The sequence below is a fragment of the Ahaetulla prasina genome, chromosome 4 (genome assembly GCF_028640845.1).
Source record: "Ahaetulla prasina isolate Xishuangbanna chromosome 4, ASM2864084v1, whole genome shotgun sequence".
In the NCBI taxonomy this organism is placed as follows: domain Eukaryota; kingdom Metazoa; phylum Chordata; class Lepidosauria; order Squamata; family Colubridae; genus Ahaetulla; species Ahaetulla prasina.
Window position 1 is genome coordinate 57,142,709 of NC_080542.1, and position 26,902 is coordinate 57,169,610.

The following is a 26,902-nucleotide window of genomic DNA, read 5'->3' on the forward strand; positions in this document are numbered from 1 at the left end:
GCACCAGGATTATTTCAAAATTTAATGGAGCGGCTTCTGCAGGGGCTCCCCGGGGTGGTACCGTACTTTGATGATGTACTGGTATCCGCCGATAATATGGAAGAACTAGGGGTGCGACTGAGAAAAGTTTTGAGTATTTTCCGGTCCGCCGGTTTAAAAGTCAAATTAAACAAGTGCCAGATCGGGGTAGGATCCGTAGAATTCCTGGGCTACCGGATAGACAGGGAGGGGATCCACCCCACTGAGAGCAAGGTTAGGGCAATCAGAAAGGCCCCAGCACCCCAAAACAAAACAGAGTTGCAGGCGTTTTTGGGTCTGGTAAATTTTTACGCGGTTTTTTTAAAAAATAAGGCTACCATAGCCGAGCCGCTACACAAATTACTAGGAAAAAATGCTGCATGGTCTTGGGGAAAGGCGGAAGCTAGAGCATTCGAAGCAGTAAAGAACCTCCTGTCCAGTGATAGCCTATTGATCCAATACAATAGCACAATGCCATTGGTGTTAGTCTGTGATGCATCCCCCTACGGGGTGGGGGCTGTGCTCAGCCACAGGCTACCAAATGGCACAGAAGCAGCCATAGCGTTTTACTCCCGAACAATGTCCTCGGCTGAAAGGAACTATAGTCAGTTGGATAGGGAAGCCCTGGCCATAGTTTCCGGGGTAAAGAAGTTCCATGAATATGTTTTTGGTCGTGACTTCGAAATCGTCACAGACCATAGACCCTTACTGGGGTTGCTGGCTGGCGACCGCCCAACGCCCGTGCCACTTTCGCCCAGGTTGACCCGATGGACTATCTTCCTGGCTGCCTATTCGTACAAACTGCTACATCGGCCAGGAAAGGAGTTAGGCATGCAGACGCTTTGAGCAGATGCCCACTACCAGCGACTATCGAAGACCCCACTCCGGGCACACCGTCTTGTTAATTGACTCTTTGGACTCTGGTCCAGTCACTTCCAAGGAGGTGGCTCGGCTTTACAAGGACATTACATTGCGAACTGTAATTGGTTGGGTTCAAAGAGGATGGCCCGCTGCGGGCGGCGTTTAAGGAATATGTAAAAAGCACGGGAATTATCGGTGCAAGGGGTGTTTGCTCTGGGGGGATAGAGTGGTGGTCCCAGAGAAATTGCGGAAAAAAGTTCTGGAACTTCTGCACGAAGGCCATCCTGGAATCGTGAGAATGAAGGGTTTAGCCAGGAGCTATGTGTGGTGGCCCTTGATGGACATGGAGATTAGCGATAGGGTTGGGAAATGCCAAGCATGCCAGGAATCCAGACCACTACCACCAACGGCCCCAATCCGAGTGGGAAAAACCCCAGGGCCCATGGTCCCGAATCCATATCGATTTTGCCGGCCCCTTCCACGGCCAAACATTCCTAATAGTGGTAGACGCATTTTCCAAATGGCTGGAAATCATTCTAATGAAATCCATGACCGCCGAGGCTGTCATTTCAGTACTGAGACACCTTTTTGTAACACACGGGTTACCAGACACCCTAGTTTCAGACAACGGTCCGCAGTTCACTGCAACCCTATTTGAGGGGTACTTGGCGGAAGAGGGCATCCGGCATGTCCTCTCGGCGCCTTTCCACCCTGCGACGAACGGCCTTGCAGAGCGTTTCGTCCGGAGTGCAAAAGAGGCATTGTCCAGACTCAGGCCAGGCGATTGGCAATTAAAAATTGACACCTTCTTAGCGGTACAACACAGAACCCCTTGTGTAGCGACTGGCCGCAGCCCAGCCGAGCTACTGATGGGGAGAAAGCTTAGATGCCCGTTAGACCGTTTAAACCCGAACTACACACCAGACGGGTACAAAACAACACCGGCAAAACAAGAGAATTGACAGTCGGGAGTTCCGTATGGGCACACAATTATGGTGAAGGCCCAAACTGGAAAAAGGAACAATCTAGAAATAACTGGCCCAAATCATATCTCGTAGAGATAGAGGATGGCCGGGTTTGGAAACGCCACATAGACCAGTTAAGAAAAGAATAATCACAAGACCAGAAATAGACGAAACAGGCCCTGACTATCCAATGATTGAATCCACAGCTAACTCAAACCCGGAAAAAACGCGGGACTTATCTGAGTTCGATGAAGTCCAGCGACACCAACCGGTCCCTCCTGAGGAAAGCAGGAACGAGTCTGCAAGTAATCCAAGGCCGGATGGCCTGGAGGAGGAGCTGAGAGGAACGAACAGTCCCTCCGGCCAGCTCGACTCACTCCCAGATAATGAACTGCGCAGGTCCGAAAGAGTCAGGAGACGCCCTGCGTATTTACGCGATTACGTAGAAAAGTAAATGTTAATTTTATGTAAATAGGGGTAAAATGTTTTCTGGGAGGGGAGGAGTGTAATGTATCTTTAAGGATTTTGGAAGGAAAATAAGAGCGGGAAATAGCACGTTGCTAATTGGCTGAAGCCTCCAGCTGAACTGTATATAAGGAGGGGTTTTACCGTTGTTGGCTGCTGGGTTCACCATATAGTAAAGAGCTGTTGTCACTATCCTGGTCTCCTGCCTCGTTATTGCCCGGATTTAACAGTTGTCTCAACAAATTCTGTCACTTTATTACTTACATTGCCATTCCTGATACTGCTTCAATATCCTTCAAATTACTGTTTTTTCTGCTTCATCATCTTTCAAGTTATTGTTTTACCCACATAATTAGAGTGATACTTATTCTCTTTCTCTCTCTCTCCCTCCCTTTTCTTTTAAAAGTGGAGTTCTACGCTGTATTGTTCTCCCAATTCAGCAGTAATAGCTGAAACTATAGTGAAGTTAAGATTTATATGTTTGTTTTTGTGCTGTGGATCTATTTTCCCATTAGAGGGAATTCTTAACATCTTTCTTGTCAATTCCCAAGTTTCATGCCTTGTAAGAAAAATGTTAGCAGCCTTACTACTTTTTAGGATTCTATGACTTTCCCTAACCCCAGACAAAGTAGAGGGATCAGTTTCCTCATTTTGTTTAGCAGAGGACAAGCTAATGTACCAAAATCCAGGCTAGTGGATTTATTTGTTTTCTTTTCCATTTGAGTGGAGTGAGAAGGAGAAAATACGTTTTATTGCAGAATTTGCAAAAAGTAGGGATAGACAGGTGATTTGCTTTCTGTTTTTCCTGTGTTCCAGATTAACAGAAAACATAATAACTGTGATGGGTTTCAAGTCCTGGAAAAACACTATATCAGTTTATAAAATATAGCAATTTTAGAATATCTTCTTATTCCTCCTTTTCTTTTAAAAGTGGAGTTCTACGCTGTATTGTTCTCCCAATTCAGCAGTAATAGCTGAAACTATAGTGAAGTTAAGATTTATATGTTTGTTTTTGTGCTGTGGATCTATTTTCCCATTAGAGGGAATTCTTAACATCTTTCTTGTCAATTCCCAAGTTTCATGCCTTGTAAGAAAAATGTTAGCAGCCTTACTACTTTTTAGGATTCTATGACTTTCCCTAACCCCAGACAAAGTAGAGGGATCAGTTTCCTCATTTTGTTTAGCAGAGGACAAGCTAATGTACCAAACTCCAGGCTAGTGGATTTATTTGTTTTCTTTTCCATTTGAGTGGAGTGAGAAGGAGAAAATACGTTTTATTGCAGAATTTGCAAAAACTAGGGATAGACAGGTGATTTGCTTTCTGTTTTTCCTGTGTTCCAGATTAACAGAAAACATAATAACTATGATGGGTTTCAAGTCCTGGAAAAACACTATATCAGTTTATAAAATATAGCAATTTTAGAATATCTTCTTATTCCTCCTTTTTCTGGGAAGTGATAGCTGCTCCCCTACTGCATCAATTGAAAGTAGATACAGAAATTCCTATTTCACTTTCAATTGATCTAGTTATTAAATTCTATCAGAATCCGGCTTTCTTGCTGGTTAATGGCTGTAGAAGTCTTGATAACAATGATAAATTTCTTAAGTTGTTAAGAAGATTTGGAACATATTATGAAAATATATTGTGATATTTCCAGCATTTCCTTTTCCTTTGTCGGAATCAAGATTTAGCCATTTGTTTCTGTAATTTTGTATTTCTCTACTTTTTCACAGAAGAATGATGGGCACTTTACTGTAATTCAGTTGGTTGGTATGCTCCGAGGAATAGCATCCGGGATGAAGTATTTGTCTGACATGGGATATGTGCATAGAGACTTGGCTGCCAGAAATATCCTAATCAACAGTAATTTAATGTGTAAAGTGTCAGACTTTGGACTGTCTCGAATTCTTGAAGACGATCCTGAAGCTGCTTACACAACAAGGGTAAATTTCTTGTGAACATTTATTTATTTATTGCAGAACCAAAGTAGGGGAACTAACTTGGGGCACACTTCAGCCAACTTGTGTAGGTTGTGTTGGTTGCTCTAAAGTTTAGAGAATGGTCCTGAACCAGAGCTACCAACAGCCAATGTCATAGGTTTGTCAAGCAGAAGTATATACTAGGATAAATATACAAACAAAATATAGATCAGCAACAACATATTAGGTTTTGTAAAATCCTCACAACAAGAATAGCTCCATTGTGTGAGTAATCTGCATTAATGAGCACCGGTATAAATTATTGCCTCTCTTTCTATCCTGCCTTCTGGCAATCATAATATATGGTTATTATTCTATAGATCTTTGTTTATGCTGAACATTGTCTCTTATATACCATTTATCCAATTAAGTACAGTATTTGTTAGTTGGAGAACCAATGTATTTCAAAATGTGATCTGTAACTTGTATTTAACTTCTTGAATTCTACCTATTTTACAAAATTGACTACATATTTTCATCATAGATATACCACAGTATCATGTACTCCTTTTATATATTTTTACTACTGTTATCCATATACTTTACTTAACACATTGAATACCATATGCTAAATAAGTTGTTTCTTTTGATGCACAAACTTATTAACTGTTATCTGTGAATGAGACTGATTAAGGTCTAACACTACTTTAAATTTAAAGCTAAAAAATTCCACTTAGAATAGGAACAATAGTGTGATATCCCAATACTGTATCTGATACCATGTCATCAATGAATGTCAGTAAATAAATTCCCAGCCATGACTCTATCTTATGTTCTCACTGAGAGCAGCCATTTGTTTAACATTTCCCTATTTTTATCATATGTCTTATTAAATAATAGTTGAATTATGTGCCAATATTTCTGAGCATACACATATACAATTTGAATTCAGAATTTGGGTATCATGACAGATTTTGTTCACAGGTCCATGGTACAGCGTTGACCTCAAGACTGTGATATTTTATGTGTTTTGTCTGTATTTTTTAAATATATAGTTAACAACCTGGGAACTGGGTTGACTGCATGCTTGTTTGTATTTTCCTTCACCAACTATGATGACCCAACTGTATCTTTTTACACAAATTAAATTCCTATAGGCCTTTAGTACCAGCAATTAGTATATCTGAAGGTATGAAAAGGATATAATAATGTAGAAGGAGATCTTCCAAACATTAGAAAATGCTTGTCTGCTCATTTTCTCTAGAAAATCCTTGACATATCAAGAAAACTTAATTGAGCTAATATATATAAATATGTATATTATTTCTAGGGAGGGAAAATCCCAATCCGATGGACAGCTCCTGAAGCTATAGCCTTCCGCAAATTTACCTCTGCCAGTGATGTCTGGAGCTATGGGATTGTGATGTGGGAAGTAGTGTCCTATGGAGAGAGACCCTACTGGGAGATGACCAATCAAGATGTAAATATTTCCTTTTCGTTCTCTATGTAAAAACATTTTAGTCATCAAATCAGGATGTCACATATATTAATTATTTTCTGTTTTTTTTTTATTTTAAAGATCTAAATGTACACTTACAAGTAATGTCCAAAGAGTCCTTTCTGAAAATAATATGGAATCTTCAAATGAGTGAAATGGAGAAGAGTAGTAAGATTAGTGGATAAAAAGATAAGGTTCTTGTATCAGGCAGAGCAGCTGATCTTGTGCTTTGTTTCAGTTTGAAAATCTGAGTGATGAACATGAGATTAACCTACTATGAGCCTCTGGGCTATCCAACAAAATGTGACCAAAACTGATTTGGAGCATCAGCTTGTCAGAATCAAATCATAATGCAAGTAGACAGGCCTTAATAGTACAAAAAACAGAACAGCTCCCGATCCAAAACTGGGCTGGCATCACTACTTGAATCTACGCGCAATTGCCTGTGAGGCACTGCTGGTATCTCCCTGTAGAAAAACAAAGATCTGTTCCCGGCAGTCTGAGCAAGCATGGATTGCTGATTCTGCTATTTGATATTTCTAATACTTTCCTGGATTAGTGGATTATTTTGGGAATAATTGTGATTTTGAAATTGGAAAAGTTCTTGTAGTCTTGCTGCTGCTGTTGTTGTTACTGCCAGACAACTTCAAAATCTTGCTGCTGGATAAGGGGTCATCCAGAACAGAGATCTCCAACCGTGGCAACTTTAAGCCTGGAGGACTTCAACTCCCAGAATGCCCCAAAGCTGGCTGGGGCATTCTGGGAGTTGAAGTCCTCCAAGCTTAAAGTTGCCAAGGTTGGAGACCCCTGATCCAGAGACCATTTCGTTCAGATACTTATCAAATTTGACATGGAGTGTAGTATGTTTTTGAGCAGTTTTTATTTATACAACATTTTATTTTTCCTGGGAATAATAACTGTGGAAATAGAATGTTTGTTTGTTTGTTTAGTTTCAAGTCTCAATCATATGTATTTAGAATCGAGCAGTCATCAGACCCCTGATTGTCTTTGTCTGGTTGGTCTTTGTCAGTGCATTTACTTCAGATGCAATGTCTTGATGACCATAGATATAGACCATGCGGAGATGTTTACTCATCCATATCTCTATAGGGATTTACTTTTTAACTAACTAGATTGAAAATAATATGCATACAGTGAAATTTGAATATGTATTTTAGAAAATCACAGGTTGACTACTTAGGAGATCAATATGCTGTGGAAGTTGCAAATATTTATGAAGATTTCACACATCTGAGCTAGTCCAGCAAAGCAACAGCTGTGTTGTTTTTTAAATGGAAAACACTCCCACTTTCTCATTTTAATCTCTTTGGTTGCCAAGCCTTCCATTTCAATAGCACAAACATAAAGTAAAACAATATGGTCAAGACAAATTCCCTTGGAAGAGATACTGTCATTCCATGAATAATTCTTAATTCAGGGTCCATCAATGTTATTTTTAGGGATGAAGGACTGCCATGGAATGAATATTTTTTTATTACTCAGTTCAGAAACATTGACAGGCTCCCACACTCACTATAAAGCATCTGCCTATGGTTTTTCTCCTATCCTTGGGCACTATGGAGAATAAATCAGCATTCTGTGACAGCCCGATAGGAATTGGAAGCCTCGTATTATGTCTCCCCTTAACTTGTTCTTCTTTGAGATAAAAATGCCAGTCTCTTACCTATTCTTCATAACATTTAGTTCCAAGCTAAACCATTCATTTATCTCTTCCACTCTTTCCAGTTCCTCAGCATCTTTTTCATATTGTGCTAACCAAAATTGGACAAAGTATTCCAGTTGCAGTGCAATCAAATAAGTGCAGAACAATCAGCAGGATTTAGCTGCACGATGGTGAACCCGTGGCATGCATGCCACAGGTGGCACGCAGTGCCCTCTCTGTGAGCACACAAGTCTTCATCCCAGTTCAGTCCGCTGCACATGAGTGTGCACCTCCCACCAGCCAGCTGGTCATCAGGTCTCTGCATGCATGCGCGGGGGGCAGGGGGAATGTGGGGGGACTATGTACATATGTGTGCATGTGGGGGCTATGCATGCACCAGGGGCAGGGCACATGTGGGGGGTGCACACACATGCATAGGGCAGGGCGCATGCACGGGGGCCACACACACATTGCATTTGGGGGGTTCAGGTGCACATGCACGCTTTGGGCAGTCAGTCCAGAAACAGTTAGCCATCACTGATCTAGTTCTTTTGACAGCCACAGCATGCTGCTGACTCATACTTGATCTGTAACCGACTAGGACATCCAAATCTTTCCCACAAATACTACAACTAAACTAGGTGTCATCTTTCTTGTACTTGTGCATCTGATTCCCTTTACATATGTGTGGAATCTTATATGGCCCAACATTCATCTCTACCAAGATCCGTTGGAACCTCAAGAGTGTCTTTTAGGTTATTAACAATCCTCTCAATTTTATGTCATCTGAAAATTTGATAAGCATACCTTCTTTATAACCTTTCTCTAAATCATTTATAAAAATATTAACAAAGATGTTTCCATGTGCGTATATGCTTTCAGAATATTTTTCCATATTCTAGCACTTTTCCTTTCTCTAAATAAATACATCTCATACTATAATTACATTTAGTTCAATTTAATCAATCAGAATAGAGCTCAAAGGGATCTTGAAGGTCTTCTAATCCAACCTCTGCTCAAGCAGGAGATCCTATACAGTGATGACTAACCTTTTCTGGACCAAGTGTCCAAAGTGTGCGCACTCGAACCCCCAAAATGCAACGTGCCCCCGCACATGTGCAGCCCACACACACATATGCAGCCCACACACACATATCCTGCCCCTGTGCATTCACACACACCGCCTGCATGCGTCCCACTCCCCAAGCATGTGCAAACGGCCCCCACACACGCACCCCATGCATGCATGGCAGAGATCCAATGACCAGTTGGCTGGCAGAAGGCGCACATGCGTGCACAACAGAGCTGAACTGGGGCGATGGCTTGCATGCCCACAGAGAGGGTGCTGCATGCCACCTGTGGCTCGTGTGCCATAGGTTTGCCATCCTGGCCCTATAGGTGGTTGTCCAGTCTTTTTTTAAAAAAGCTCCAGCAATGAAGCATCTACAACTTTTGAAGTAAGCTGTTCCATTGGTTAATTGTCCTTAATGTTAGGAAATGTCTTCTTAGTTCCAAGTTGCTTCTCTCCTTGAATAATTTCCATCCATTGATTCTTGTCTTACCTTCTGGTGCTTTGAAAATAAGTTGACCCCTTCTTCTTTGTGGCAGTCCCTCAAATACTGAATACTGCTATTATGTAACCCCTAGCCCTTCTTTTCTCTGACTGGCCATGCTTCAATGCTTGGTCTTCAAGTTTATCTTTTAATCATCAACAACATCTTAGTTGTTCTTCTTTGCATTTTTTCCAAAGTCAACATTTTATTTTTTTTTGTAATATAGTGACCACAACTGGGTGCACTATATTCCAAGTGTAATCTTACTAAGGATTTATAAAACGGTAGTAATAGTTCATGTGATTTTGATTCTATACCTCTGTTTATACAACCAAGGATTATGTTAGGTTTTTTGGTTGCTGCCATACATTGCTGATTCAAACATGAGTGCTTGTCCAACTAGGATTCCAAGGTCCCTCTCACAGTTACTGTTTTTGATCCAGGTTTTGCCTAATCTGTATTTGTACCTTTGATTTTTCCTGCTTTTCTCCACATTAAATTTGTTGATTAGGGCCCATTGATCAAGTCTGTCAAGATCTTTGGGTCCTGAGCTTGTCTCCTGAGCTGTTGACTATTCTTGCCAGCTTAGTATCATCTGAAAATTTGATGAGTTCTCCTTTTATTATCTCATCTGAATCATTTATGAAGATATTGAGGAGTACTGAGCCTAAGACGGAACTTTGGGGTACCCCACTGCTTACCTCTCTCCATCTATATGTAGTACCATTAAGGGCTACTCATTGGGTACAATTTGTCAGCCAGTTACAAATCCATTTAGCGATGGTGCTGTCTATCCCATATTTTTCTAGTTTACCAAGAAGTAGGTTGGTCTACTTTGTCGAATGCCTTGCTGAAGTCTAAGTATACTATGTCCACAGCATTTTTCTGGTCTTACTAATTTAGTTATTTTGTCAAAGAATGAAATAAATCGGTTTGGCATAATCTGTTTTTGACAAACGTGTGCTGGCTACTAGTTATTACTTTATTTGTTTTTAGATGTTCACACATCTGTTTTTGATTATTTTTTCCAGTATCTTCCCAGATATTGATGTTAGGCTGATTGGTTTGTAAGTTCCTGGCTCTGGTTCCCCCCCCCCCTTTTTTTTTTTTTTGAAGATGGAAACCACATCAGCTCTTTCCCAGTCACGTGATAGTTCCCTGGTGTTTCAGGATTTTTGAAAGATATGGTACAATGGTTCTGAGAATAACATCTGCCAGATCCCTCAGAACTCTGAATCCATCAGGTCCTGGTGATTTATATTCATCAAGGTCAAACAGGAGTTCTTTTACCATTTTCTTGCTTATTTTAAATTTTATGTCTAGTCTTCCTTTTACAGTTATGTTTTTGGTAGGTTGGACTATAGTTTCTTTTTGTGTGAAGACTAATGCAAAGAATGAGTTAAGCAGCTTTGCTTTCTCTTTACTGCCTATTACTTCCTTGCCATCCTCTTTAGTGGACTGACTGTTTCCTTGACTTTTTCCTTGTTATTTATTTGTTGAAAGAAACTTTTTTTATTATCCTTGACTTTTGTTGGGAGTCTTTGTTCATTCTGAACCTTTGCTTTCCTGACTTCATCTGTGCAGATTCGTGCTATCTGCTTGATACTCTGCCTTAGTTATGTGTCCCTCTTTCCATTTTTTTGTACTAGTCCTTTTTTGTTTGTTTGTTTCAGTTTATCAGATCTTTGTGCAACCATTCTGTTTTCTTCTTGGATTTCTTTTTTTTTCTTTTTTAATGGTATCATGTTGGACTGCAATTTTATGATCATATTTTTCAGCATTTCTAACCGAAAGCTTGTTTCCCCTTTAAGATTTTTATCCATAGAATTTTTCTTAGGGTCTTTCTGAGTTTGTTAAAATCAGCTGTTTTAAAGTTTAAGACACTGGTTTGATTATATTCTATTGCTTGTGTCTGCATTATATTGAATTCCAATATGTCATGATTTATATTCTGCTATTTCTGTTCCATATTATCCTTCCTGAATTCTAAGGTGTCAAGAAGAAAATCATGTAGATTAGGATTGTATAACTTTGAAGGGATGATTCAAAGAAAATTTGACTTAAACTATAACTTTGAATTGAATTTGGGAGGCAATTTGAGAAACTAAATTGAATTTAGTACTGTAGAACTACTTTGGGATTACTGGGTTTTTTTTTTCTAATTTGGCTAAGTCTTCCAGCATGGTTGCAATTTTCTTTTCCTATATAAACAAACCTGAAGGGTAATGAATGGTTTGATGCACTCTGGGATATAGACATTAGTAGTAAGTCAGTAAATGTTATTGTTTCTGTGAAAATTAGTTAGAAATATTTGGCTGCAATAATAAAAAAATTTTAGGAATTGGCTGTGGTCCTGAAAAAGTTAGCAACCTGATAGGCTGGAGTCAGATATAACCTGAGGAAAGCAGGGGAGTGTTGACTGTTACTAACTGAGTTATGAAAGGACAATTTTAAGGTATTGCAGAAGTTGTGGCTTTTTGTTTGTTCATATGTTTTTCTCTGATGAGAAAAAATATTTAATTCTTTAACTCTATTTATTCTTTTTAGCAAGAAATTAACAAGTGAAGTTAGAAAATCTTTTAAGAAGGAAAAAGAATTAAGCAATAAAAAAGGAAAAGGAATTCAGCAAAGAATCTGAATCATGAGTATACTAGTTTTGAAAAACCTGGAAGTTCTATCACACACAGACTTGCATTAACATCCTTCTGTACTCTTCCCAGAAGAGACCAACCAATGAGCTATGTCAGGGGTCAGCAACCCGCGGCTCTGGAGCCGCATATGGCTCTTTCATCCCTCTGCTGCAGCTCCCTGTTTCTGGTCGGCTCCACAATTGATAGGGCTTTTGGTTAGAAGAAAAAGAATGCCGCACTAGGAGGAGACTTTATGGTGGGGAAACTGGACTTCTGGTCAGCAAAGGAAAAAGGACGCCGCACTAGGAGGAGACAATGATGGGGGAACTGGACTTCTGGTCAGCTCCAGAATTGAATGGGAGCTTCTGGTTAGCACCTTTGTGGCTCTTTGAATATTTAAGGTTGCCAACTCCTGAGCTATGTCAAGAAGCTTGTCAGCCTAAAAAAACAAAAACATAGCAGTATGAAGATAGTGGACTTACAGGCATTGATAAGTGTTTACTTTTTAAACAATTTTGAAAGATTTACATTTAAATTGCAGCAGAACACTTTCTACATGAATTCAATACTATACAGGGAAGAACAATAACTTGGAATGATAGTCATTTCCTCATTTCTTCTGTCTTCAAAGAGGTGCAGGGCAAGAAATGTTTTTCTTTCATCATTTAATTCCAAGTAATATTTCTATGAATTCAGATAATCTCAACAGCCGATTTATACAGTAAAAGAGTTTATCCATAGATCCTCCAGTATCCTCTTTTCAAGTGCCTCCAATCACCCTTCAGTATGTCATACAACCACTGCCAACATTCTACCAATTTATCATCAAGGTCTAACCACTAGCTGTGCATGCACTGTTACATGGTAATGTTTGTGATCAATTTTTCTTTCTCATAGAAAAGCTCTCTGTCGTTATGTAATTCCAATTACATTCCTTCACACTTAAAAAAACAACAACTGGAAGATATGTCCACTACTCTTTTAGTGTTATGTATAGTTGTAACTATTTCAATTCCATAAATTTATTTACAAAAGCTCAAGGGTTTGAGAAGTCTTATTTATGTGAAACTGAGCTAGAGATTTTGTAGTTCTTGATATGACCAATGCAAGTGTCAACTTTTTCCTATTTTGTTGGATTCTAGTAGCCCTATTACATGATCAGGGAGTCAAGAATATAATAAAAAATATATTCTATCCTTCTTACATGAAATTGTAAATAATATGGATAGAGTTTTCCAAATAAGTAGTTTTAATACCATCATTTGTGTAGACAAAATGTTATCGACAGAAGCATGGTCTGAATGTTTTAACAATAGAAATCCCTATGTTGCATTTTCAGGCGAATTTTGATTGCAATAATTTTTATTAAAGAAGAACATTCAGGAATTTGATTGATTTTTCCTTAGGTGATTAAGGCTGTTGAAGAAGGCTATCGTTTGCCAAGTCCCATGGACTGCCCAGCTGCTCTCTATCAGCTAATGTTAGATTGCTGGCAGAAGGACCGAAATAGCAGGCCCAAATTTGATGAAATAGTCTGCATACTGGAAAAGCTCATTCGGAATCCTAGTAGCCTGAAAACATTGGTGAACACATCAAGCAGGTATAAAATCAAATTCATGCCATGTTATCTATCATTGATGCTAGGTCTCTCTGCTTTTTATTATTGTCAAAATACAAACTATTTTTCTAATTTGGAAAGAGGTGGTGCACAAGTAGCTACCATTAGTTGTTTCATGTTTCGTTGTGCTGAAACAGAAATGGAGAATTTAGAAAACATGAACTGGTTGTAGGCTCCCAGAACCTCAAGCCAGTAATAAGGCAAATTTCAACAGCATTTTTTCTGTCTTGAAAATGAAATGAAAGTTAAACTAAACAGATAAATATTTCACTACTTTTAATATGTGTGTTTTGCTTTTTGAAAACAAATTTATTTAAAAGAATCCATTGTCTATGGAGATTCTCAGTCATCAAGATCATGGTTATCCCAAAGGTGCTTTTCCAAGAGGCAACTGGACTTTCTGGTTTTTCTTTTCTTCTTTCAAAGAAGAAAAGCAACTTTGGGGCAAAAAAAATCTATTGTTTTTATTTTTGTGAATTTGGCATATATACAAAACCAGCCAATTTTAAGGAGTTATTGAAAATCCAATCCTTATGATTTACTTGAGGAAAAATTATTGTAATATATTTTGACAATAATTGCAAAAATAATGTTGTGGGGAAATCTGTTTTTAAGCTTTTTACACCTGTTTTTAAGCTTTTTTAAAAAAACTATAAAGATTAAATATTTTTAATTATTCTCTATCATATATTCTCTGTTATTTCCTTTCTTTCTTTCTTTCTGCCACTCTTCCTTTTCTATATTTTCCTACTCAAAACATTCCAAGATGATACTCTGGCTGCATCATCTAATAATTGTTCTCCAATGAATTATATCACCTGAATTTTGCCATTTAGTATAAGTTCTTTAGAAAATTGACACAAATCCAAAGTGATGATATTATTTAGAGTAGAGTAGAGTAGAAGAGAATTTTTTTATTGGCCAAGTGTGATTGGCCAAGGAATTTGTCTTGGTGCATATGCTCTTAGTGTGCATAAAAGAAAAGATACGTTCATTAAGAATCATAAGCTACAACGTTCATTAAGAATCATAATCTACAACACTTAATGATAGGCAATCAGGAAATAATATCAATATAAATTGTAAGGATACAAGGAACAAAGTTACGATCATACAGTCTTAAATGGAAGGAGATGTGTGATGGGAATGGTGAGAAGATTATGAATGAATGAAATTAGAAATTCATAACAATTTATGTCAGTATCAGCTGACAACTGTATCCATCAAATAGAATGCACTGTATAATGAAGATGTGCTACATTTATCTTGATGGTTGATTAATTATTTTATTTTAAGAATTCTAGAAGATTATAGGATCAATGGCAATAGAATAATAGCATCTGCTTCTGCAGCTTTGAAAAAAAACGCACAAAATATAAAAACCAGAAAACTCCTTATATAAATTAAAATATAAGACTGGTCTAGCTCTCTGCCTGTTTAATAGATCCTCACTGTCCCTTTGCAAAGTTTTTGATAGGCTAAATTGTGAGTAAATCACACACTCACTCTTCATGTTGTCTGTATATTAGCCAGTTATGAAAATCAGCTGCTAATGTTACACTGTCACCATATTATAATTTTAATGGGTTAATTCTTTTGAGAAAGAATACCACACCCTCCAAAAATAAATCAAATATATGAAATCATAAAAATGCTCTAAGCCTGGAGTTGATGTTTGTCATTATTTAAAGAGACCTTTTCTTGTTTTGTGGGTTTTTGTAGCAGAGTATTTTACTCTGGGCTGGCTATTGACTTAATATTTCTTGCTATTTTTATGCTCTAGCCTTTTTTTAAAAAGCAGTCAATAAATTTAAATAAATAACTTAGATTTTTAAAATGTGGGTTTAAAAATCGGAACGGGGAGAAGGAAATGATACAGCAGTGGGATTCACTTTCCTTACCAGTTTGCAAATGTGAGCGCACTCTCACACACCTCATCTGCACATGTGCACAGGCTTCTGCGCATGTGCAGTAGGCACATGTTATGTCAGGTCAGGTGGGCGGAGCCTCCCGCCATCATCATACCAGTTCGCATGATGCAGAGAGAGCTGGCTGAATCCACTGGAGTGATGCCTCTTAAAATCGACCTGTAGAATATTTATTTAGCTGTCTATAAAATAAAGCGTTGATATAATTAGGAACAAAAACTAATATTGAGCACTTTCAGGGTTACTAGACAACTCTTTTTGCTGGTCTTCCTCCATGTACAATAATCTTACATCCAACTTTTTTTTTTAAAGTTTATGTTAATGCATACCTTGGTTTCTCTTTTAGAATTTCAAATTTATTAGGGGAACACAGCCCACTTGGAAATGGTGTCTACAGATCTGTAGGTGAATGGCTGGAAGCCATCAAAATGGGACGGTACACAGAGATTTTCATGGAAAATGGATACAGTTCCATGGATGCTGTGGCTCAGGTGACACTGGAGTGAGTAGAATTCCTGATCATTTCCACTCATAAAAGGGAGAGCACTTTGGGTTGGAAGTCAGTTAAGAGTAAAGGTAGAAAACAACTGGAAGCATTTAAGATTTTTTTTTTAAATTGCAATTTGGTTCTAGGGAAAAGTCATTTATATTCTATATAAATGATAGCATATTAGAGGTAACATTGATTTGTAGGTATCACAATTGTTGAAAAGATATCATTAGCAACTTTGCACTAATAATTGATCATGTGACTTTGATCATTTCAACAGCATGCCAATTTTGGCATAAGGTGTGTCCTGCTTTTCATATAATAAAGGTACTTTCATCCTAACTGTACATGGTGTAAGGATTTTCAAGGAAAAAAAGTCTTGACTGCAAACATCTCAGAAAAAATTGCAGAGGAATAATCCCACATCACTGTTATCCAGAATATGGCAACAGGTTCCTGTGCAGAAAATGTAATAATTTTGGAGCAGATCTAACCACTATTATTTTCTCTAGGTTTGCTACACTGCTCGGTAGAGTTATTGTGACTCTTTCACTCACGTTATCATATTTTCCAATCTTAATTTTTTTCCAAGTGATTTTTCTTTCAACATTTTGAAAAATTGTATATGTATGTATGTGTGTCTGTACATATATATTTATATTCAAAGATATTTTTCAAATTTATTGCATTTTTGTAACATACACATTTTTGTATATTTTTAACTTACATTATAACGGAGAAATTTCAGCATATATAAGTTTCAGTCTATGTCTTGACTTAGGAAATTCAGACTACATAAATTCAGATTAAAATGTGAGCAGAACGAATATTTCCTTTGTCTTTGTGCAGTGATATGAGGCAAGCTTATGTTAAGAGGGGATATATTTCTCCTTTACAAGGACACAGAAATATAAGTATGCCTCTGCAAGTGAAGAGGCTTTCACTTATCTCTACCTAACTCAGAGACTTGACACATTCCAGACTTTAAAAGTAAAGGCTCGTTTCCTCTCTGTGAAATCAGAAAAGGGTCCAATAGGAAAACCTGTGCAGTGAACATCGCTGAGAGAAAAGTTCAAAAATCCAGAAGAACATTCCTGGCTTTCATTTGAGAGTGACAGTAGCAGGAGGATCACATTTTTACCCTACTCCAAACTAACAATTTTGATTAAAATGCAGCAAAGTCAGAGGTTTTGACTGATGCATAGCAAGATATGGAACCCTTTCTCTTAAAGGCAACTTTGCCAAACTGACAGTGAGGTGTGGGAAAAGGAACTCACGGTTGGTTGGTTGGTTGGTTTCTTTGTTTCTTTTTACAAAAAAAAAATGTGAAAGTGTTCCTTTCCCTCACTTCCCTACAATTATAATGAAATTTAATAAATGCCTTTATTTCCTCTGGCTTCTCTGGCTTCCAAACTAAAAAAAAAAAACTTGTCAATGTCATCTACGTTAGGTTGCTTTTTTAAAAAAATGATTTGCATTGTATTTTTGGTCTGCACACACAACTCTTTTAAGCACAACATTCTCTCTTCTTACTGCTCAAGGATGCAAATTAATCCTGGCTCTACGGGAGATCTTCAACAATCTGCTGTTCAGTTAAAAGTATATGGTTTATTTATTTATTTATTTGTTTGATTTAACATCAGAGGACTTCTTCTCAGCAGCAGAATGAAAATTAGGACACAAACATCTCCCTGCTTATATTTTAAACTGTGGAATATGATGAATGTGTCATAGCTCCCTGGCTGTGCTTGAATACTTCATCTTCCCTGAACCTGCGTCCGCTTTTTCAATATTTTCCATTTGTTTCTAGAGTCTATTTTATTGGATAATGTCAGATCCAGTTCTGACTTTATGTCTAATAACAGTAGTCAAATTTAACAATAAAGATATAGTACCGCTAGGGTTTCTAAAGCATCAAACATAAAAACAGAATTTACTTTTAGAAAATATCTTAACTATGAAAAGGAAATAAGAAAAATAGGTTGAATTTTCAGAATTCCTGCACTGGTGTTATAAATTTGGATTTCTCTGATACTCTCTTGTCTGTTGTGTATGTATCAGGTATTAAGTCAGGTATGTCCTGTATGTTTACAAGTATTTTTCTGTTTCAATCTCATGAAATATAAAAGATTGGGTATTTGCACTTATGTTAAATAATATGGACATTAATTTGTGCCTTATCAATTATTATACTAATTATTAATTTCTTTAGCATTTATTATAATTTTGATTGTGGATGTCATGTTTTCCCTTCAATTATATAAAAATATTATTTTTAAACATCATGCCCCAGAAATAATTTCATTTTTTTACTTGTCGTATTGTACAAATTAACACAAGTACACAATATTAATCAAATTTTAAACGATGTTGGCTTTTTTACAAGTAGACGTGTTTAAAACTAGGTGGAATATACTATCCCTTAACTGAGTTAAACATGTCAAATAACGTTCTCTGCTGTTTTTAGTGAAGTTTTCATCCTCAGATTTTAATGCTTTATTTAAAATTTAATCCAGTTGATTTCAGGTTCCATGTGGGGTGTGTGTGTGTGTGTGTGGGTGTGTGTGTGTGTACATATATATGTACACACACACATACATACATACATATATACATATATACATAATGATTGTAAAGGAGTTCATACTAGTGGAATTTTCTATGAGATCAGAGTCAGAATCATGCAGAAAAGGTAACTGTTAAAATGAATATTAAACGAATTATGTCATTAAGCTATAAATTATGTGTTATAGAGGCTGAAGGTTTATTTCTTCAACATTCTGCTTTTCTCCAACCCAGTGCCTTTGAAATTGTGTCTACAAATCCCAGAATTTTGAGACCTATAGTTTTCTGTGTGCAGGCCTTAGGATCTTTAGAAAGGAGTTTTTGATGTACTCAACCAAATTATAATTTCAGAATTCTTAGTGAAAGCCAAGAATATTACATTTGTATTGTATAAATGTGCTCTAATAGAAATTAGATTGTTGATATCATTCAAGTAGAAAATTAAGATAAGATTTGGACTGGGTTGGGCTGAATAGTTATAGAATGAAGATTACAGATTTCTCTTTCTCCATATTCGTATCGCCTATCACCGTAAATATCCCAGAATTTATTGAAAAACATTTTTCTTTATTTTATACACTAGATATATAATAAAAAAATATTGTATGGAAACTATTCATAGATAAAATATTAGGATTGCATCATTCTGCTAATCCATCTCAAACTCTTCTGTCCATAAAGCCATAAGAATGAAAGGGATTTGTTATGCTACCTTACATTAAAGTTCTGGCTCTGACAAAGTCCTAAATGAGAAAGAGTGTTCAGATGATTCTTCTTTAGACTGCCATAAAGTTTTTAATGTTCCTGTCTTAAGTTCCCTGAAAATGGAGTATAAGCATTTCACAGAAATGGGATGCTTAGCATCTTCTTCCTGGTCCAGTTTTATAGTCACTCTTACATTTGAAATGGTATAGATTCTTCTATCCCAGCAGCCTGCTGCATATATAAACCAGGCCCCATTTTAGGTTAAGCTTCTTGGAACCCAAAGTCAAGGGTGACCAAGGGCATGCACTTCTTGCTCAGCTTTTGTGCAAAAACTGTGTATATTTCTGACCACTGATTCCTACATTGAAAATAGGATTGGACCTAATGGCCAAAATGTCCCCTTCCAACTCTATGATTCTATGAATTCTGGAAAGATTTGAAAGCAATATCTTCCTCCTATTACTCATTTTGGAGACTAGTTCATTGTTGAATAATTTTTACCTCATCAGATTGAGTAGCAGTTGAGTATATCTGGCATCTTACATTAAGCCAACCATCCATCTACTTTAAAAACAAAACATCAAAACATTCCTAGGTGATTTATTATTACCAACTGTATCTTTAATTTGTTCCGTCCATTATTCCTATCATAAATAATGTCACTTTTAGAATTCATCAGCTATCATTTTCGTATTTCAGTTTTTAAAATATGCTTTAATTTTTATTGTTGGGAAAATCCATGAAGTCCACTTGAGACATTAAAATATAAGATAAAACAGATAAATCAAAGCTCACTGATATACTTTCTGAATCACAGTTTATATTTTGTAAATAAATTGGCTATGAGAATTTATTTGAAGCCTGCTTGGATTATTTGATATAGACAAAACATTCAATTACTTGATTAATAAAGTTTCTATATTATTGTATTTTTATACTTTTCGGTCCATATGTGTATGTGTAAAACACATTTTCATGTATAGATACTGAAAGACCAAAACAAAATTACTTTCAATCAATTGATTAGTCAATCTTTATTGTAAATGTAAATTTGCAAACAAAAAAGAACCCCAACTATTACAACAAAAGAAAATGTATACAATAAAAACTCAATCTTATTAATAAATGAGTAATTGTTTCATTTCATATAATTGCAACATTTTCTGGATTAGTCAATTTCTATGAAGAAACCAGTAGGTTATATACCTCTATTTGTCATAGAATCATAGAGTTGAAAAAGTGTATTAGGCCAATAGGCCATTAACTCTAAATCTATGGTCACAATGAAGATCCAGTTTAATTTTTTTTAAAAAATAACTTCCAAATGGCTGATTAACCTCTATTTAAAATTATCATGTTAATCTGAATCTCTTGTTGAATTTCTCAAATATTTCCTAGAACAAAAGAAATTGTGACAATTTACTCTGAATGTTGTTAAGGATAAATGTTTAGCAGCAGCTTCAAGAAAAAGCATGGGGCCTTTAAAAGTTTCAAATTATTTATAACAGCTGAAATCCTGAGAACATGTTTGGATGGAAAATATGCATCTTTATTCTAAACCCTAAGTAATTTTCAATTTCCCAGAAAACAAAAGATTGTGGTTAACTATTTAGAAGAAGAAAGAAATATGGAAAATGTCTGGATTTAAATGTGTTGTAACGTACTTACCAGGGTTGAGTATTCATGTTGTTCCAGAGCTGGGACTTGGGGAGATCAGATAAAATCAAAACTCAGAGCTTTAAAATAGATTTCAACATTCAACATTGTTTAAAATTCATTATTTGGTTTTGCTGATTTCCCAGGACTTCTATCTTGAAATTTGAGCCCAGGCAAGTAGAAGATTACATAGAATAATAGTCTGATTATTATAAATGAGGATCTAAGTGTTTGTGAAGGCAAGCCATTCTGTTTAAGCAAGAAAGATAATGCCTCTGTACCAAGATTTTTAAGATTGTATGGCAGTTTGCGTGGCAAACGCTAAGTATGAATGGCAAACTTAAGATTCTTTCAAAGGAATACATAATGACTTTTTGGAGTTGTTTTAAATTATCCTCAATCTGAAAATCTTGGAGACTTTCTTTCAGTTATAATTAATAAGCTTGCCAGCTAGCAAGGTATTTTTCATATTCTCAAAAGCGATGCCTTTTGAATGTAACAAATAGATCCCATAGCAGTTGCCCCAAGTCCTGTGCTCTGTTCCAGATCCTTCTTCAATGACCTGAAGCCAGTATGTTCCAATATTATTGTTGTCATGTAGTTCTAATTCTAGTGAGAGATGGATCCCGTTTTCTACCCTTGCTTCCATCTGGATTATCAGACTGTTCTCACAGAAAAACGAGCAACTATTTCTAAATTTATGGACAATCTCTGATGATTTTGAGTGCCAGAACAATCCTCAAGAATAGCTAAATAATGAAACTGGCTTCTAAAATTGCATACTTGACTGGACTTTAATGGCTAACAACAAAAGGTGGACTTCATCACAACTCTCTTTTGAAAGATACATACTGAATCTCAGGATACCTTGTTGCTTTTCATCCAGTGGACGGCTCTGAAAATTTATAAATATGTGTGGGTGTTGTGTTGTGTTACATTGTAATTGTTTTATTTTTCTTTTAAAATAAATGTTTGTTTTTAATAAAAACAAAGTCCCTTTATGGAAAAAATATCAGGAATTCACCGGCTCTTGCTTTTTAACCTTATTCTTCATCTGCTGACATGTATATATTTGAAAATCAATTATCATACCATGGCTTCTTTTAGAAAGGATAAACAACAAGAGCAGATGAACGCTTTATGTCCTCCCACAAGAACTGAAAACTTAATTGACTAAACTGTCTCACATACTCTGTGAGCATTCCTGAACATATCAAATGCTATCCTTTCAGGTGCAAGATATCCATGCTTTTCAAATCTGCACAAATTGCGAATTACAAGTTGTGAAAATAAACATTTTTAAGTATGTATAGTTTTTCAGTTACACTGTCTACCTTTTAAAAGTATAATAATGTTGTGGGGCAACTTCAGTTTTCTTTACCATTTTTTTTGTACCAGGACTTGATCATAGTGTCAACAGTATGACAATATAATACAATAAATTTTCCTGGGGAAATTTTTTTGAGCCTTATTCAAGCAAAATATTGTTCTGTAGTGGTAACTCAAACAGAATATGCTTCAGTAAACACAATTAGCAACTCTGGTAAATGGGGCAGGGTATCCTTTGATTTAATTGGGATTATATTACTTTTCACAGTACTCAAGTGTATATAGTGTTAATACTAAATGTGTTCAAAATCTATATCTACCATAAATTAAATATTACTTACCAATACTTAATACTTAGCATTGCTACATTGTACATTGCTACAATGCTTAGCAATCTATAATACTTGTTTTGATATAAACCAACTCTACACTAGTATGTCAATAAATGATGACATTCAGGAAAAGAAGTAAAAAATTGGATTAAGAATACATATATCCACAAGTTTACACTTCAAATCTCTCCCTTTTAATTCTACTCTGATGTTTATACTGCTTAGCTAGTCTTGTGGTTGTCAGATAACTAAAATATACTACTGGGAAATTTTTAGCTGGCTTTGAGGATACTACCAAGGATGGTTGTTATGAAGAAACAATACATGTGGATGTATGTATGTGACAGTGTGTACACATCTAGATACATGCATATACACAAATGTGTATTTAAAAAATTATATGCCAGTTTTCAACCAAAGTAGAGATTGCAAATGAATAATAGATGGACAGATTATTTTCTTCATTCTGTAGAAGGCAAGTGTTGTTTTCAGACATATACCAAGCATACATACATACATGCAATTATTAAGGAAATAGAAATTTTTACAATAACCAGTGGGAAAAAATTATCTAAAGAAAATAACACAATGGTACTGATTTTCCACTACAAATAGTTCTATTGCTATTATAATTTCTATTTAGTCGATAAATATGCAATTCATATTTTCCTTATAAAATTCTCAGAAGAATAAATGAAGGAGTCCCAGAAATTATGTTTGTCTTTTTTAGTCAATACCAGCCCATGCATGTGATTGATCAGCTCCAGGGGTATGATCTTTTTTCTACAAAAAGTTGCCCTATAACAATAAGACCATTGTTCTGTCTAAATTATATGGTTTAAATAATGGGCAGGGAGCTACAAACCAAAATCTAACACACATAAAATCTTACATGCTTTCTCAGATGCTGCAATTCCTTTATCTTGAAATGCTACTTGTCCTGCGTTTTTGACTAGATTATGTTTTTATGTTCCTCCTAATTTAAGCAAATGTAGGCTTTAATGGAGTAGTTGAACGTAATCTACCTGTTGAAATAAGCAATCCAACTCCTCAAGGCACAGGAAAAGAAAATAGGAATACCTATGCATGCCTTGTTGTTCTTATAAGATAGTCCTCAAGTTACGAATGTAATGGAATGAATCATGCAAAACCCTAACCATAATCCCGCCACTAGCTGAACCTAGCTGAATTTCATTAATTGCACCGCGCAGCTGGGAGCTTGGTACACCACTGCCCTGCTCCCCTTGCTTGCTAAAAACACTCACATAAAATTGCAAGAAACCTGTTTTCCAGCTCTGCGGCATTTGTCCACGCAGCTCAAGATGCTCTTCTCTCCCCTCATGCAAGTGAGGAAAGCCGGTGGCTGTCACACTAAGCTTTCCAGCTCTACAGTAACGTCATTTGTGAAATCCGGGCGGTTTCGTCCGCCCAGCAAGTAGCAGGGCAGGGCCGTATCGCTTGTGAGAGAGGCTGGGAAGAGGAGACACCAGCCCAGGGCTTCTCAGCCTAGCTGGATCAAGGCTCCAACATCCAAGGCTGCACAGAAGATAAGCATGGGCAGTGTGGAGCTGTCAGGCATGGCAGTAGAGGAGCATGTTGCAACATGTCTGCAGTTGTGCAAACAACCACTGTGATGCTGCAATGTACATCATTTTGGGACCTGGTCATAAGTACTTTTGTGGGGATGTTGTAACTTTGAACAGTCGCTAAGTGAAGTATTATAACTCAAGGATAACCTGTAGGAAGGATCACTGTTCTGTTCCCTAAGGAAAAGTAGCACCAGAAACTACACTAAAATGGGCTGTGATGCCCCATTTCATCCTTCTTTTTTACAGAGTGAAAAAACAAAGACATGACGATTAAAAGCTAAAACTTTTACTGGACTGCTTATATCTGTCTGTGACTATGAATATTTCTTAACAGCAAAAATATTTTCATCTGATTTTGTGGGGTGGGATGAGGACGAATGGCTTAGTAGAAAAATAATTTACTCTCTCTTTTCCATAATCACTCATTTTTCTCACATTTCTTGAGTTCAAGAAGAGCTTTCTCATTTGATATTGTCTCAGAAATAGCAAGAAATCCTGGTATCCTCCAATAGTTAAAGGAGAAAAGACAGATTTAAAAATAACGCTTATAATTTATGAACTGATTTAAGTGATTTAATTTGAAAACATGGATATTCAAAACAGATCAATATACATCCCAGTGTATCAGCCTTTGGAATCAACATGTGCTTTCTTCATACAGGGATTTGAGGCATCTTGGAATCACACTTGTTGGGCACCAGAAGAAGATAATGAACAGCCTTCAAGAAATGAAGGTCCAGCTGGTAAATAGGATGGTGCCACTGTAATTTTTTTTTAAATGACTATCACTTTTTTAAAGTGATCAACCTTGCACATTTAAAATTTAAACCTGACATTTATTTTAAAGCGTCACAAAAAGCTGTGGTGTTTATAATGCAACAGGGGAACATTGGCCTCAGGCATATAATTTATAATCAGTGTTATACTCCACTTCTCTGTGGCTTCATTTTGAAGTAAAATTAATTAACTATGAACAGTGGAAATAGATTTATACTTTATACATGGTTATAATTAAGTTAGCCTGCTTCAACAATAAAAAATAAACAATATATATTAGACCTTTTTTTTAAAAAAAACCTGAAAATGGTGACTCATATTAACATTTCTTAGGACTTAACTTGAATAGGAATATTTTCTACTTATTAGATAGTTTATATAAAAAAGTACAGTTTCCTGAGGTTTGTTTCAAGCATTGATGGAAGAATAATGAAGCGCAATATTAGACTATTTCTTGACAAGACTATTTCTTGCTTTGTATATTTTTAAAAATGCTGCTGCTCTACAGCAATTAAGCTGTAGATATTACCATACACACATTCCTTGATGAACATTCATATATATATATATATATATATATATATATATATATATATATATATATATATATATATATAGTCTTTAATTTCTTTTTGTTGATGTGAGATTAGCCCACCTTTAATGCAATATCTGCAAATACAATTGCATATACATGAAACATTGTATTTTTCACGTTAATTATTTGTATTTTAATGCTGTTTTATTACAGCAAAGATACATTTGACATTGGAATCTGTAGCCATTTCCTCATTGGTCACTTCTAGCATCACACAGGCCTTCATTAATGTGATCAGTCAAGTGGTTCAGTGATTCCAATGAGTCATCTCCGGATGACATGGGCAGCGTAGAAATCCAATAAATAAATAAAATAATGGATGCATCTAGAAGGCAATACAAGTCATTATTGAGAAAGTAACCCATGTTTCTTGAGGGAGAATAGCTAATATTTGCTGTACTTGAAAATGTTTAAACAATCTCTAGTGTGAGAGAGCGAGCTTAGAAGCCAGAAGTAGCTTCATAAGATTTCTAGGAAACTACTGGTGGACAAAAGACCTTACTTTGTTTCCTGTCCCTCCTCAGATCAACATTGTGCACAGTAACCAACTTTTTGGTACAAATTCCTTGGCACAATATTTTAGGCATAAAATTTATACAGTAGTTTTTGTAGTTCCATGAAACTTTTATTCTTTGCATTTTAATTATTTTAAGCAAAGACCACAGATCTTTATGCCATAATTGTGAAGCATTGGTTCCTTTCCCTCTGGATTCAGATTTATATTCAGTAATTTATTACTGCATTTGATCAATTTGCATGAATTGGCTACCCAAAAATATAAATATTCCACAGATAGTTGAATATATATGATTTGCCTTTGTAAGGCAAATATGTTCTACTGTTTTGGTCAGTAAATTCATTTGTGTGAGGCTCAAGTGTTGCAGTGACAGAAATTGCTCAACATTTGATTCACTGACAAAATGCAATGCTGAACAGAAGCTTTGAGAATGATACTGCCCTGAGAGAGATACCTAAACAGGTAATCCCTCACATTAGATTCCTATATTAACCACAGTGTCAAAGGATGGAGTCATACAGTCAATCATGCATCATTTTAAATTTCAAATCCTAGGTCATGTAATGTGGAGCATCATTGTAATCAGTGACGATAACTGCAAACTGAATGCATGTGTAACCAGAATATATGTAATCAGCATATTAATTCAAAAATAAGTTCACAATCTTGATTGTACCAATTTTAATTCAGAATAATCAGATATTATCTCAGTTTTTTTTCAGAAGGAGGAAAAAGTATGAGTAAGAATCCTTTCCGATGATGCCTTTCCTATGATTCATCTGTAGTATTTCCTAAAAGCCCCTTCCCTACCTTTTTCCCAATTCTTTGTCCAATTTACTGGAAGAGTACAGGAAGGCACAAGTTAAGAATTAATGGTGAAATAATACTTCAAAAGCTGTACCTTTCATAAAAGACCTTTTATCTGAACTAGAAGCTAGGACAGAAAGCTTGAGCCAAAACTTGCTTTTTCATTATTTCAAACATTAGTACACCTTTTAAAAGAAATAGAGAAATTAAGAGCAGTTATGAATTTTTGAAATAAGTGTGTAGAGGATATAGGAAAATGTCTTCCATTCCAAATCTATCTCAAGATGAAGGAAGATTTCTTCGTGGAGGAATTTTTTTTTAAAGAATTGCCAATTGCTGTTCAAAGAGATCTATAGATGAGAGGCACATAGACAGTCACAACCTGAAACAAAGGAACTCTAATAGCAAATAAAATGCCTGT

The 26,902-nt window shown here is 36.1% G+C and overlaps 1 protein-coding gene across 1 annotated transcript in view; it reads left to right on the top strand.

Moving 5' to 3' along the window:
- Nucleotides 1-24,552, top strand: part of EPHA5 (EPH receptor A5) — a 213,435-nt gene extending 188,883 nt beyond the window's left edge. The window contains exons 13-17 of the mRNA XM_058182027.1: nt 4,044-4,253; nt 5,560-5,709; nt 12,980-13,173; nt 15,466-15,621; nt 24,447-24,552. Coding sequence (XP_058038010.1) covers nt 4,044-4,253; nt 5,560-5,709; nt 12,980-13,173; nt 15,466-15,621; nt 24,447-24,552 — 816 coding nt within the window. The remainder of the gene's footprint in view (nt 1-4,043; nt 4,254-5,559; nt 5,710-12,979; nt 13,174-15,465; nt 15,622-24,446) is intronic.
- Nucleotides 24,553-26,902: the final 2,350 nt, after the last annotated feature.